Genomic DNA, 15,178 nt, shown 5'->3' with positions numbered 1-15,178 from the left:
TAGGGGGGGGGGGACTGGGGCAAAAATTTTTGTTTTTCGCCGGAATTGTGGTCACTCCTCATTGGTAATGATGGAGTGACCTTCGGATTGGGGATCTCATCCCAGGAATATAAAATTCTGGAAAAATAGGGGCTGTTGGGGCAAATTGGTGGGTTTTTCGCCGGATTTGTGGTCACTCCTCATTGGTAATGATGGAGTGACCTTCGGATTGGGGATCTCATCCCAGGAATATAAAATTCTGGAAAAATAGGGGCTGTTGGGGCAAATTGGTGGGTTTTTCGCCGGATTTGTGGTCACTCCTCATTGGTAATGATGGAGTGACCTCCGGATTGGGGATCTCATCCCACGAATATAAAATTCTGGACAATTAGGGGGGGCTGGGGCAAAAATTTTTGTTTTTCGCCGGAATTGTGGTCACTCCTCATTGGTAATGATGGAGTGACCTTCGGATTGGGGATCTCATCCCAGGAATATAAAATTCTGGAAAAATAGGGGCTGTTGGGGCAAATTGGTGGGTTTTTCGCCGGAATTGTGGTCACTCCTCATTGGTAATGATGGAGTGACCTTCGGATTGGGGATCTCATCCCAGTAATATCAAATTCTGGACAATTAGGGGGGGCTGGGACAAAAATTTTTGTTTTTCGCCGGAATTGTGGTCACTCCTCATTGGTAATGATGGAGTGACCTCCGGATTGGGGATCTCATCCCAGTAATATCAAATTCTGGAAAAATAGGGGCTGTTGGGGCAAATTGGTGGGTTTTTCGCCGGATTTGTGGTCACTCCTCATTGGTAATGATGGAGTGACCTCCGGATTGGGGATCTCATCCCAGTAATATCAAATTCTGGAAAAATAGGGGCTGTTGGGGCAAATTGGTGGGTTTTTCGCCGGATTTGTGGTCACTCCTCATTGGTAATGATGGAGTGACCTCCGGGTTAGGGATCTCATCCCAGGAATATCAACTCCTGGACAATTAGGGGAGGCTGGGGCAAATTGGTGGGTTTTTCGCCGGATTTGTGGTCACTCCTCATTGGTAATGATGGAGTGACCTCCGAATTGGGGATCTCATCCTAGACATATAAAATTCTGGACAATTAGGGGAGGCTGGAGCAAATTGGTGGGTTTTTCGCCAGATTTGTGGTCACTCCTCATTGGTAATGATGGAGTGACCTCCGGGTTCGGGATCTCATCCCAGGAATATAAAATTCTGGAAAAATAGGGGATGTTGGGGCAAATTGTAGGGTTTTGCACCGAAATTGTGGTCACTTTTTATTTACAATGATGAAGTGACTAAAATATTTAAAAAAAAATTATTTTCAATAAAAAAGAATATTTACAAGCAGCTTCCGCAGAAAGTCAAACTGCCTATTTATAACTTCTCTTAATTTAAAAAAAATATATATTGTAAAGCCCGTAGAGCCTTCGGTAATAACTATACTACATTTTAATAGAAAAATATTCTCAAGCCTGAATAAAAATAATTTTTAATCAAAGAAGGATTTAAAGAATGAAATCTACTTTTTTGGTCAACAAATTCACTAATTATTCCTAAAGAGTTATTTTCTTTTAAATTTTATCAAAGTGCCTTAAAAATTTTAAGAAGAAAAAAGTAGTTTTATCTGTAATACGGAACTAAAGAAAGAAATTCCCTTTTTTCTGAAAAAAATCACTAATTATTCTTAAAGAGATCCTTCCCTTTTAATTTTTATCAAAATAGGTATCTGAAAAGTCTTTAGAAGAACGAAACCATTTTAATTTTAATAGGAAAATAAAGAAAAATTAGAAGAACAAAATGATTCTTTATAAAAGAAGGGATTAAAGAAAGAAATGCCTTCTCTTCTTAGAAAATTCACCATTTTTTTTAGATCCAAAATTTTTTTGAATCATTTTGTTCTTGTAAAAAAATTGGGGTATTTAAAAAAAATGAAAAAAAAGAACTATTTAAGAATAATTACTGAATTTGTTAAGAAAAAGGCATTTCTTTCTTTAATAAAGAATCTTGAAGGAAAAAGGAAAGAACTCCTCAAGAATAATTAGTGAATTTATTGAGAAGGGCCTTTCTTTCTTTAATTCCTTCTTTAATTAGGAATCATTTTGTCCTTTTAAAGAATTTTCGGGAATCCTGAAGGAAAGAACTCTTCAAGAATAATTAGTGAATTTATTTAGAAGAAAAGGCCTTTCTTTTTTTAATTCCTTCTTTAATTAAGAATCATTTTGTTCTTTGAAAGAATTTCCGGGAATTTAAAGGAAAAAGGAAAGAACTCTTCAAGAATAACTAATGAATTTATTTAGAAGAAAAGCTATTTCTTCCTTTAATTCCTTCTTTAACAAAAAATCATTTTGTTCTTTGAAAGAATTTTCAAGAATTTAAAGGAAAAAGGAAAGAACTCTTCAAGAACAATTAGTGAATTTATTGAGAAGAAAAGGTATTTCTTCCTTTAATTCTTTCTTTAATAAAAAATCATTTTGTTCTTTGAAAGAATTTCCGGGAATTTAAAGGAAAAAGGAAAGAAGTCTTCAAGAATAACTAGTGAATTTATTGAGAAGAAAGGGCATTTCTTTTTTTAATTCTTTCTTTAATAAAGAATCATTTTGTTCTTTTAAGGAATATTTGGGAATTTAAAGGAAAAAGGAAAGAAGTCTTCAAGAATAACTAGTGAATTTATTGAGAAGAAAAGGTATTTCTTCCTTTAATTCTTTCTTTAATTAAGAATCATTTTGTTCTTTTAAGGAATATTTGGGAATTTAAAGGAAAAAGGAAAGAAGTCTTCAAGAATAACTAGTGAATTTATTGAGAAGAAAAGGTATTTCTTCCTTTAATTCTTTCTTTAATTAAGAATCATTTTGTTCTTGAAAGAATTTTCCGGAGTCTTAAAGGAAAAAGGAAAGAACTCTTTAAGAATAATGAGTGAATTTATTGAGAAGAAAAGGTATTTCTTCCTTTAATTCTTTCTTTAATAAAAAATCATTTTGTTCTTTGAAAGAATTTCCGGGAATTTAAAGGAAAAAGGAAAGAACTCTTTAAGAATAACTAGTGAATTTATTGAGAAGAAAGGGCATTTCTTTTTTTAATTCTTTCTTTAATAAAGAATCATTTTGTTCTTTGAAAGAATTTCCGGGAATTTAAAGGAAAAAGGAAAGAAGTCTTCAAGAATAACTAGTGAATTTATTGAGAAGAAAAGGTATTTCTTCCTTCAATTCTTTCTTTAATAAAAAATCATTTTGTTCTTGAAAGAATTTTCCGGAGTCTTAAAGGAAAAAGGAAAGAACTCTTTAAGAATAATGAGTGAATTTATTGAGAAGAAAAGGTATTTCTTCCTTTAATTCTTTCTTTAATAAAAAATCATTTTGTTCTTTGAAAGAATTTCCGGGAATTTAAAGGAAAAAGGAAAGAACTCTTCAAGAATAACTAGTGAATTTATTGAGAAGAAAGGGCATTTCTTTTTTTAATTCTTTCTTTAATAAAGAATCATTTTGTTCTCTAAAAGAATTTCCGGGAATTTAAAGGAAAAAGGAAAGAACTCTTCAAGAATAACTAGTGAATTTATTGAGAAGAAAGGGCATTTCTTTTTTTAATTCTTTCTTTAATAAAAAATCATTTTGTTCTTTGAAAGAATTTCCGGGAATTTAAAGGAAAAAGGAAAGAAGTCTTCAAGAATAACTAGTGAATTTATTGAGAAGAAAAGGTATTTCTTCCTTTAATTCTTTCTTTAATAAAAAATCATTTTGTTCTTTGAAAGAATTTCCGGGAATTTAAAGGAAAAAGGAAAGAACTCTTCAAGAATAACTAGTGAATTTATTGAGAAGAAAGGGCATTTCTTTTTTTAATTCTTTCTTTAATTAAGAATTATTTTGTTCTTTGAAAGAATTTTCGGGAGTCTTAAAGGAAAAAGGAAAGAACTCTTTAAGAATAATGAGTGAATTTATTGAGAAGAAAAGGTATTTCTTCTCAATAGAAAAGAAAAGTAGTTTGATTCTTTGCGAAGGCTCTACGGGCTTGACGATTTTTTATTATATTGAAGAAAAATTTTAAATAAAAAGTTTGGTATTGCTCGAAAACTTTACGGGCTTTACAATATTTTTTTTTAATTAAGAAAAGTTATATATAGGCAGTGCGATTTTCTGAGGAAGCCGCTTGAAAATATTCTTGTTTATTGAAAAAATTTTTATAAAATATTTTAGTCATCATTAACACTGAGGAGTGAGCACAATTCCGGCGCAAAACCCACCAATTTGCCCCAACATCCCCTATTTTTCCAGAATTTTATATTCCTGGGGTGAGATCCCCAATCCGGAGGTCACTCCATCATTACCAATGAGGAGTGACCACAAATCCGGCAAAAAAAACAAAAAAATTTGCCCCAGCCTCCCCTAATTGTCCAGAAGTTGATATTCCTGGAATGGGATCCCCAATCCGGAGGTCACTCCATCATTACCAATGAGGAGTGACCACAATTCCGGCGAAATACAAAACTTTATGCCCCAGCCCCCCCCTAATTGTCCAGAATTTTATATTTCTGGGATGAGATCCCCAATCCAGAGGTCACTCCATCATTACCAATGAGGAGTGACCACAAATCCGGTGAAAAACCCACCAATTTGTCCCAACATCCCCTATTTTTCCAGAATTTTATATTCCTGGGATGAAATCCTTAATCCGAAGGTCACTCCATCATTACCAATGAGGTGTGACCACAATTGCGGCGAAAAATAAAAAATTTTGCCCCAGCCCCCCTAATTGTCCAGGAGTTGATATTCCTGAGATGAAGATCCCCAATCCGAAGGTCACTCCATCATTACCAATGAGGAGTGACCACAATTGCATCGAAAAATAAAAAAAATTGCCCCAGCCTCCCCTAATTGTCCAGGAGTTGATATTCCTGGGATGAGATCCCTAATCCGAAGGTCACTCCATCATTACCAATGAGGAGTGACCACAATTCCGGCGAAAAATAAAAAATTTTGCCCCAGCCCCCCTAATTGTCCAGGAGTTGATATTCCTGAGATGAAGATCCCCAATCCGGAGGTCACTCCATCATTACCAATGAGGAGTGACCACAATTCCGGCGAAAAACCCACCAATTTGACCCAAAATCCCCTATTTTTCCAGAATTTGATAAAAAACAAACATTTTTGCCCCAGCCCCCCCTAATTGTCCAGGATGTGATAATCCATTGGGTTATGGAGATGAGATTCCAAATCCCCTTGGTGGCAGAGAAGCAACAATTCCATTTGGGACGAAAAATTCATTCTCGCTGAAGGAAATTGTGGAGCTAACACACACACATACAAGATGCACACGAATCTATCGGCGCGCGCAGGAAAGAAAGAGAGACCTAGTGCTTACATTCAAGGACGGTCGACCCGAGCTTTGCCGAACACTCCGGCACATAAAAATTTTCTCAAACTCCGTGCAAGGAGAACCTATAAAGTATTTTCTGTGCATATTTTGCAATATTTTTGCACTTTTTGCTAATTATTTTACATAATTTGGGGTGCCAGTGCTTTCTAAATGGTAATAGTGAGTGAATACCATCATTTGTGTGAGATAATTGGTAAGTTGGAGCCAGAAAAAAGGCAAAATACGTAAATTTCTCATACATTTTAGAAAATCGGCTCTCCTGAAAAGTAGCGTTTTTGAGATAGGTTCATAATGAATGGGCCAAGCGAATATATACAATGTACATTGAGAAAACTAATACATTTTTTTTATTTATTACAAACAATCTGTATACAGTAGGTACAATACAATAAATTTTTCGTGTGACAAATACTATTGCTAATACATAAAGAAAAAATCAGTAATCCTTATATTGAATTTCTTTTATTTAGAAAACTCAAATCTTCTGTCAAGTTTAAATTTCCACCACATAAATTATGCCCCACTTTTATAGAATATGTAAAGACGCCAACATCCGAAACACCAGAACCATAGATTTTTACACTTTCTATGGTGAGATTTGTAGTGGTGCGACAAGTTAGTTTAGAGTACGATGATAATTTTAGTTGCGTCTAATTGAAATTAAATATATATATTATATATATTGGATTGATAAAATATCTTTACAAAAATATAAATTTACCTGTTCTGATGAGGTTGTGTAAGCCGCGTTAAATGTAACTTTGTATTCTGAATCAAATTGCACTTTACCTATTGCAGTACTTATGCCATTTTCCAATGGACCCAGAGCGACATATAAATGAATAGGTTTCATTTGCATGACTGTTATTGACCGAACATTCTAAAATGAAATTTAACATTCAATACAATTCAATATGAAATTCCAATATAAAATGATGTATAGAAATTTGTTAATGTTTCTATACATAATACAGCAGCAAATAATACCTTTGTATGCTGTATAGGAACAATATGTCCAGCACGAATGAAAAGGGGTGCGTCTGTCTCAACAACAGGTAGTTCAGCCCACGTATTTGCAATTAATTGCTGCCCACCGCCAATCTCGTAGTATACCTCAGGGAAGAAAATATTGATATGTTGAACACCAGGCAGCAGTACTGGTGCAAACAGGAGAGAGGGTCCGACAAGCGCCTGGTGTGTTAAATTGTCCATCAATGCTATGAGGTCAGGATATTCATAGAATAAAGGTGTGAGAAGAGGTCTTCTTTCTGTCACAACAGTATGAATGTACAAATAAAGTGAGTATCGTCTCTCCGTTGATGCTCTCAGCAAACTTTGAGCGAATTTCGAAAATGATGTTGGAGCCTTTGCGGACGCTACTCGGTAGAAAGGTGATAGCGAAGCGAATTGATACCAACGAATACATAGCTCTTCCGTCCATGTCTCGCCATCTCCACAAATATTTGCTGAACTGAAGTAAATTCCAGAAATCGATTGGCCCATCGTACGACGAACCTGAATCAAAGATTTTCTTACTTAAAACAACCAACTTTACTGGGCATCACAGGCATCACAACAATATAAAAAGAATCACAGCTAAAAGGATTTAGCTGTGTATTTTTAAATGAACTTTTACATCTAAGCCTATTCATGTGAAGTACATTCATATACCTGTAAACCTAAATACATATAATATTTTCTTTAAAAAAAAAAACTAGAAATTAATATTATAAAACGGCACATTTCAAAATATTTACGTAAAAAAGATATGCGTTATAGGTACATAAGTCTAATATATTTTCTATAGATACTTACTAAATTTCTCAATTCTGTCCATGTAGATGGTACTTGTCTACGAGAGATTGGTACATTTGCAAATAGCGAACTTTCAGATAAAATAAACGATTCATTTCCAAGGACTTTCCTTATTACGTCAATCTGCGCTGATGCTGCAAAATTATGGGAGAAAATTGAGGCCTTTCCATCTGTGCCACTTTGACGAATAAACCACGGTACTATATTCTTGCTGGCATTTATCATATCCATTGAAATATATGGAAATGAGTGGGGTATTTTTTCACCATCACTTTGATCCCACATCCAATTGGCCTGCACCATATATCCATCTGCAGATAAATTGTTGGGCATGAATTGATTTGACCATTCATACAAATTTTCTTGATTTGATCCAACCCAGTCCACATAGACCACATTCGTCTTGCCAATACGGCCAATGTAAGGCTCTTCTAAAGTGGGATGCCTCATTAATAATCCCTTTGCTTTGGCCATATGATAAGCTGCACTCTTGAGATCAGCTGGAAGTACTGCAGTCATGGAAGCAATAAAACTTTTTCCGAGCCATTTCATTTTACTAATAGCGCTCCTCACCTCGCTTGGTAATCCCTTTATATCGTCACCCAACCACAGCAACTGTTCTCGTATGCAATGAGTATCAAATGGCTGCTCAGTTACAAAATCAGAGGAAAGTAACTCCAGAACCTCAATCACTGAATCTGTGAGATTTCTTGTAATATTCGTATCACAAATGTGAAAACCAAAAAACCAATTTGGCAGTGGATGTAGATTTTGTTCTGTTTGCTCCATTAACTGATCCATCAAATTACCGATTGTTGGACCACATAGTACATCAATGTGAAATGATGTATCAAAAATAGCTCTAACTATAACTAAATAGCTCTCAGTGATTTCAACTTCAACTGGATACGGTGCGTTTATATAAATTCCATGGAACATTTCGGTTGTAGCATCTAAAATGATGGAAATACGGAAATCAAAATTAAAACATGCAAACTTGAAAACATTTTAACACTTCCAGAATTTTACTGGCGTACAGTCAATTTGATTTTTTTAATCTCAGTATAAAATATTTTTATTATATAATGATAAATCTGAACAATATGTGTTAGAATTGTCGAGAAATGAAATGAATGTTAATGACAACTAAGAACAAATAAATTAGACCATTACATTAATTTTTGAATTCCCATTTTTAACAAATTTTTTGCTTGTGGCCTGATCGACTTCAAATTTTTACACAATCTTCTCAGATCGTCAAGAAACTTTATTCCAAAATATTGATTCTATATTATTTAATTTTAGATTTTAGACTATTGTTGAAAAAAATTAAATCAAATTAATTTGCAGTTTTAAAATTTTGATAGGTAGGTACATAAAATGTGTGAAGAATATGATATTGTATAAAGATTTGTGAGCATCCAAAATATTCTAATTTCAATATCAGAAGCTGTTAATTATTTAATATAAGCCAAAACAAAAGCAATCAAAATTTGGGTATTTTTCTACTGAGAATGGTGAATAGGAAAAAAAAAGAGTATTATATAGTGTACGAGGTAAATTGTCGCTTCGCTCCGATTTACCTCGCCCCGCTTCGCGGGGATTTGTTGCGCTTCGCGCAAATTTTAGAGAAAAAAATTGTAATGGTTTATAAGTAGATTAAGGCCCGAAAAAAAATTTGCAAAGAGAAGAAATCATTTTCATACAACATTTCAGGCGCGAAATTCAAAAATTCGCAAAAAATGCATGACTGTTATATGGGGGCTACCTGAAGGAGGACTATGGGGGGAAAATGAATACGGCCACTCGAAACCGCCTGATATAAGGAGCCTCTGTACCAAATTTCATCGCGATCGGTCAAACGGCGTAGATTTGTATAGCCGAACACGACGGAAGATTACCAACAAACAGACCTTTCTTTATTATATAGATAATAAATCACAGTGTAATTGTTGAAAGAGAATTATTATTAATCGCAAAAAAAAGTCTTTGAAATTAGATGTATGTAATGAAATGAATGGTAAACTTACTGTAAGCCAGAATGAATGGAATTGCATCGTTTGCTTCGTTGTTCAAAATAATTGTCTTGAAGCCTGGCTGCAAATGTAAGTCACCAAGACCAAACAAAATGTGTGTTCCTAGATAAAAGCTCCATTCTAGGTAATTTTGTGCCACAATCAGAGGGCCACGGGATGTAATAACTAAAAGTGAATCATCAACTCTACGTCGAAATTCTGCATAAATAACGGGTTGAAAAATATGATATATGTAACTCGTGGATTCATTTCCAATGGCTTCAGGATAAACCTGTAATTAGTAACAGACCATAAACAATCAATTTTCCCTTAAGGAAACATGTTGAATATTTCATTATTGTACAGTTAATTGAACTGCTATATTTTATTTGAGTTTATCCGACCACACAATCAAATTTGAGATTCAAATTTAATCTGTAAAATGTGTATATACATACATTCATTGTTAACAGCAAGCTATTAAAAAGACAGATTTTCAGATCGAAATTTAAAAATTGTATATAGTGAATAGTGACCCATGTTGATCTAAATTCCGATACAATTCAAACCCTCTCTATTCCTTGTAAATGATTAATTCTTTTATGTGACTCTTTCTTCATTCAAACACAGCTTCTGTGTCCACTCTAAAATACATGACTATTAAAAGGGTTCCAACGTTCCAAAAAAAAAAAAAGTTGACGCCAAAAATATCCGTCCAGCCGTAAACGTATAAAGTATAGATAAGATACGATATAGATAAGATCTATATGTAATTATGTACTCTTACTCACAGGATTCTGTTTTGTTGTTGGATTCCATACATAAAGGCGTGCCCTATCATTCGATAAAGGTTCAATTACCAGCTGAAGATATGAAATAGCTGCAACTCCTAGTGGTGTTACATCGCGTAATGGTTGGAGTTCTTTAGTTAGATTGGAAGTTATATAAGATGGGTTGTAATACTGGTGTCTCGATGGTAATGTATGGTAGCATCCATCCCTTCTAGTGAAGCAGCATCCTCGTAGAAGACAAAAATTTTCAGAAATGCTCTGCAATTTGAAATGTTGAATATTTATATTTATATTACACGTTCTTTTCCACCACTTGTAGGTAATCAAAATTTATGTTATGAGACAAAGTATAAAGTTTACTGGCCGAAAGACTGAGAACCTGAATGATTACCACATAAATATCAAATTCAGTTGGCCAAAACTTTTCTTTTTTTTATGAAGCAAATAGTTGTAAGATTAATCAAATCTTATATTTTTACGAGGTAAATTGTCACTTCGCTCCAATTTTCCTCGCCCCGCTTCGCGCAAATTTTAGAGGGTGAAATAGATTTAATGGAAAATTTATTCGTTGGTGACAACCGCCTGGTATCAGAAGTATCTGTATCAAATTTCATTGCGATCGGACCAACGGTGTAGAGATCCTTTCTTTATTATATACTAGTCATCCCGAGCCCCCATGATTTAAAAAAAAATCATGCATTTTCCTGTGTTAGTATTCATATAAAACAGTAACACATTTTTACAGCACTTCTAAACCTAAATAAGCATTTCTTCTCACATTCTCTTTAAATCTCACCTTAAGGCCACAAGAAACATGCAGACTTTTTAAATGCCCGCATGTTCCCACTTGATTTCGATCGTATTCCAAGGGCCCAATTTCTCGCGAGAACACCATCAAATACACAATTATGGGAATAACAGTAGCAGCAAGGAAAAGCAGTACAATAACCCGGAAAGCTTTATTCAGCAATATAACGTGGATTAAAGCTGTTTCTGTAATTGAAAATGTTTTTATTGTATCGTACGTACATAGGTAGTTGGTACAGATACTTCTTTGGCACATGTGATAAGTAAGGAGAATTTTAAAGAAATTAAAAAAAAACATTTCTTCACTTCTCTGACAGATTTCCTGTGCAATAATATCTCACTGTGAATTTATTAGTTTCATTTATAAAAAAATATTATTCTGTTATGGAGATATTCTTATAAAATATAAAAAGTTTGACACAAAAAATATTTTATCTTTTGTTTAAAATTAAAATAAACATTTTAAAAAAATATTTGACTTTTTTACTGATATTTTTATTGTAGGAGGACTGAAATAAATTATCATTATATTCTAAGACCTTTTATTTTGAAATTGCACTAAAGTCTTTTGTGGAGGGGTTGACAAAAGTTTTAAAAAAGTCTTTTACGTGAAATTAGATTGTTGACTGGCAGAGTTGAAGGTATCGGCAAACTGAGCTCTGTTGAATACTTCGTGCCACCTCCTCCCCCACGATCCTGAATTTTTCTGTGACTTATTCAGTTGTTCAATCAATCTAATCACTCTATTGATTCTATTAATATATGTAATTCTACTAAAAGGCTAGTGGATGCGAAATAAAAAATTATATAAAAATCTTTTGTATTATCAAAATATTTTGTCTTTTAATTTGTTCAAAATCGCTTCAAAATCGTTATTCAGTTAATTCATATTTAAAGAATGTCATTGAACTTGATTTTGAATTATGTACTTTATAAGTATGTAATGTATTATGTATGTACATATTTTCATTGTACATAAATAATTAAATCGCATTGGGAAATTGTACTTTCGATGTAAATATAGGTAATTAATTATTACGTTTCTGTTAATTGAGAAATTAATTCACATATCGATTAAACTCTTCTATTATGCTTAAGGTAACCGCACTCAGGAAAGTAATTTTGCCAATGTTCTATTACAGGGGGCGAATAACTATGGCCTAAGGTCAACCATGAACGCACACTTTGCGATCTTTATGGAATGAATGCAAGAAATTGCACCATGTATGTAATGATTAACTCACCCCTTGCCAATAACAGTTTTCGAATTTTTTGGTTTTCCTGTTGGTTTTAGGGCGAAAAAGACGGCAGAAGTCGCGAAGGATCGCGAAAAAATCTGCGGGAACCGCAAAAATTCCGCAAAAGTCGTGACTACCCACAAAAATTTTCGCAGAAACCGCGAGTACCCGCTAAGATTTTCGCGGAAGTCGTGAACACCCGGAAATATTTTCATCTAATTCAAGTTCTTTTACAAAAAACAGGTTTTTGCATTTTGTGGCCCTCTAGTTTTAGAGCGAAAACAAATAAAACTCCTGATCACCCCCCATTCATTGCAAAAATATAAAATTTTTGCTATTTCCACAAATTATGCTTTTTCACCAAAACCCAAAGGGGAGGGAAAAATTATGGCCTAAGGTGAATCATGAACGCAAAAACACAAGATTGAACGCAAGGAACTGCACCATGAACGCAATAGTTACTCACCCCCTCTGTTCTATTGAGCATAAATTAAATTCGAGAGAAAATCCTCACAAATATTTAATTACAAAATTCTTGACACATCTAATGAAATTTCGTCTTTACCTATAGTTTGAAGAAAATTTACTCAAGTAAGCCCTTATGCGCTCTTAATACTTTTTTCTCATTCTCATAATTTTCCCCGCTGAAGGAAACAACGTTATGGAATTTAATATGACAAAATTTATATTAAAAAAATTTAATGTATTTTTTTTAGTCTTAGGCCCATTAAAAATTTATCACTTGAGAACCATATAATAAATGTTTATAGAACAAAGAGCACTCTATGTAAAATTATGTAAGTAGCTATAGGTATTGTGTTGCTTTATGCCCAAGAGTGTAAAGAACAGTGATAATTTCTATCGGAATCCTGAAAGGATCTCATGCGTTGAGTTAAAGGAAATTACCAGAGGGTATTACTTATATACAAGCATACTAACACAATATTTCGTCTACTGCTTCCATATGAGAGAAAATTCCTTCCGTTTCTAAAAAAGCTTATGTTTAATACATCTATAGGTAAGTACATAGAAAGTTAGAATTATTAATATGTGAATAAATAGATACCTTATATTCACAGTTTAAAAAAAAATGCTAAAATGTTCAGAATGTATTGTATACCTAATATGTAGGTATTTAAGATTACCTCTTTCAGGTTGAATACCTTTCCTGTAGTTCTTCTTTTCTTTCTGACGCCTCAATGGTAACATGCTGGAATAGTTACATACGCTTTCAAACCTTTCAAAAATGTTAAGAAAAGAAGAAGTTATCGTATTATTAACGATTATCTCAGTTTATCATACAAACGAGTTAAATTGTCGCTGCGCTACAATTTACCCTACACTCATAGAAAAAATTCTGTATTTATCACTGCAAAAGTGGTGTTTCATATAAGAGAATTCCGTATTTATCACTTTGCGGTGATAAAACGGGAGTTTGTTCTATGAGTGTACCCCACTCTAGAGAATATATTGCGCTCCGCGCTTTTGGATGTGATGGAATACACATTTAATAAAAAAAAAATCATTAAAAGGTAGTAAATAAGATATGATACCGAAAGAAGCCTAAAATATTACTTAAAATTGAGTATCTTTCCGGTTAATGGGTAGATTGAGAATCATTTATTAATCTCCAAAAATACATATTGCAAAGAGGAGAAATCAGTTTCGCACATTATTTAGAACGCGCAATTCAAAATTCTCTCAAAAAGCATAAAATAAATATATTTAATGTCAATCGCTATGGTTACAGCAATGAGTTTACTTCCCAAAGCTTTCAACCTTTATCAGACCTTTAGGGCATTCCTCATTGTTGGTCTACGTTACGTTAAATGGGGTCCGGAGATTTTCATCTCCTGTTGGTCTAACTTGGCCACTATTTAACATTGCAAGGGAGCTTTTGTGGGATACAGGGGGATATTTCTTTATTGTACCTAATGTTTTTTTTTTCTCGAAAATTATATTTGTGGTTTTTTTTTGTTAGTCTGCAAAAACTGTTTACTCCGTAACTCATGTGAGGTGTGTAAAGGACGATTAATAACAAACACGACTGTTTTTTTTATTATAATAAAGATTTGTTGCGCTTCGAAAGATAATAAAATAATAGTGAGATTTATGAGATTTTAAAGGACAATTTGTGAGTATATGTTGAAACCACATAAGTATCAATTCCAAAAGGAAATTGCAAAGAGAAGAAAATTATTTTCATAACGCCAAATTCAAAAATTCACAAAAGAGCGTGAAATTTATATGGGGGCTACCTGAAGGAGGCTCGCGGATCGGGTTGGAATTATTATGGCTACTTGGAAACGCCTGATATATGGAGCCTCTGTACCGAATTTCACGACGATCGGACAAACGGTGTAGATTTGTGTAGACGTGATTAACCAACCAATAAACAAAACTTTATTAATTATATATTTCAGTGGGATATCTTTTCGTATTCACATTACAACCTTTTAGAAGTTTTCTAAGTAGGAAAACGAGAGAAAATGTCTGCAGTACAAGAGACCAAAATAAATAACAGTTTATGAATATTATTGTAAACATTCATCTTAACTATACATAATGTATAATCATAATCTCACTATATAAACAAATAATAACTGGATCGATGAACAATTTATTTGAAATTCACTATAAAAAACAGACGCACCGCACAAACAATATAGTTTAATCGACAAAATAAGACTAAAAGCAATTAGGAACACCTGAGAATTATTTCAGGTGGTTTCGAAGAAAATGGTGAAACTGTTGATAACCTTGATTGGGTGATAAGATACTAAGAATTGTTTTTTTTTCGTCCAATGATTAGATAAAAAGCCGGAAGGAATGATTAAGTGAATTTCTTAAAATGCATAAAAATAATTTTTGTAAAGCTTTTCAATTCATCAAAACAGTTCCGATTGACCTTATATTTTAAAATAATAAAAGGAAGTCTGTGGCAAATGTGATGAAATTTAATATGTATTGAGGTAGGTATAAAGAGCTAAGTGGAATACCGTCCCAACCCCCCCCCCCTAAATCTTTAATTTTTTATTCTCTTACCTTCTGAAGTGCATAGACCTAAGATACTAAGAATTGTTTTTTTTCGTCCAATGATTAGATAAAAAGCCGGAAGGAATGATTAAGTGAATTTCTTAAAATGCATAAA

At 33.4% G+C, this 15,178-nt stretch overlaps 2 protein-coding genes across 7 annotated transcripts in view; both read right to left on the bottom strand.

The window, feature by feature from the left end:
• Positions 1-15,178, bottom strand: part of LOC129797536 (REST corepressor) — a 303,631-nt gene that overhangs the window by 117,569 nt on the left and 170,884 nt on the right. The window lies entirely within an intron of this gene.
• On the bottom strand, positions 5,686-15,101 carry LOC129797460 (probable maltase-glucoamylase 2). 6 transcript variants are annotated; one of them, XM_055840056.1, is made up of 9 exons: positions 15,073-15,101; positions 13,173-13,264; positions 10,779-10,975; positions 9,983-10,240; positions 9,207-9,483; positions 7,177-8,129; positions 6,349-6,876; positions 6,083-6,241; positions 5,686-6,011 (listed from the first exon to the last, which is right to left on the bottom strand). In XM_055840056.1, the coding sequence occupies exons 1-9, from the start codon at positions 15,084-15,086 to the stop codon at positions 5,808-5,810; spliced, it is 2,682 nt and encodes an 893-aa protein (XP_055696031.1). In that variant the 5' UTR covers positions 15,087-15,101; the 3' UTR covers positions 5,686-5,807. The 6 variants fall into 6 exon arrangements, with proteins under 6 accessions (XP_055696031.1, XP_055696032.1, XP_055696034.1 ...); XM_055840057.1 differs by lacking the exon at positions 15,073-15,101 and adding an exon at positions 14,613-14,742; XM_055840059.1 differs by lacking the exon at positions 15,073-15,101 and adding an exon at positions 14,481-14,593.

Source organism: Lutzomyia longipalpis, chromosome 1, assembly GCF_024334085.1.
Source record: "Lutzomyia longipalpis isolate SR_M1_2022 chromosome 1, ASM2433408v1".
Classification (NCBI taxonomy): Eukaryota; Metazoa; Arthropoda; class Insecta; order Diptera; family Psychodidae; genus Lutzomyia; species Lutzomyia longipalpis.
The sequence above is the reverse complement of the archived record's forward strand: the minus strand, read 5'-3'. Positions and strand labels throughout refer to the sequence as shown.

What these genes read in the sequence shown, in the direction of transcription:
- LOC129797460 (XM_055840056.1), bottom strand. An exon ending in TTCCTATACAGCATACAAAG is followed by an intron (nt 6,242 to 6,348) that starts GTATTATTTGCT and finishes ATTTCATTTTAG; the next exon opens with AATGTTCGGTCAATAACAGT. An exon ending in ACACAACCTCATCAGAACAG is followed by an intron (nt 6,012 to 6,082) that starts GTAAATTTATAT and finishes AATTTCAATTAG; the next exon opens with ACGCAACTAAAATTATCATC.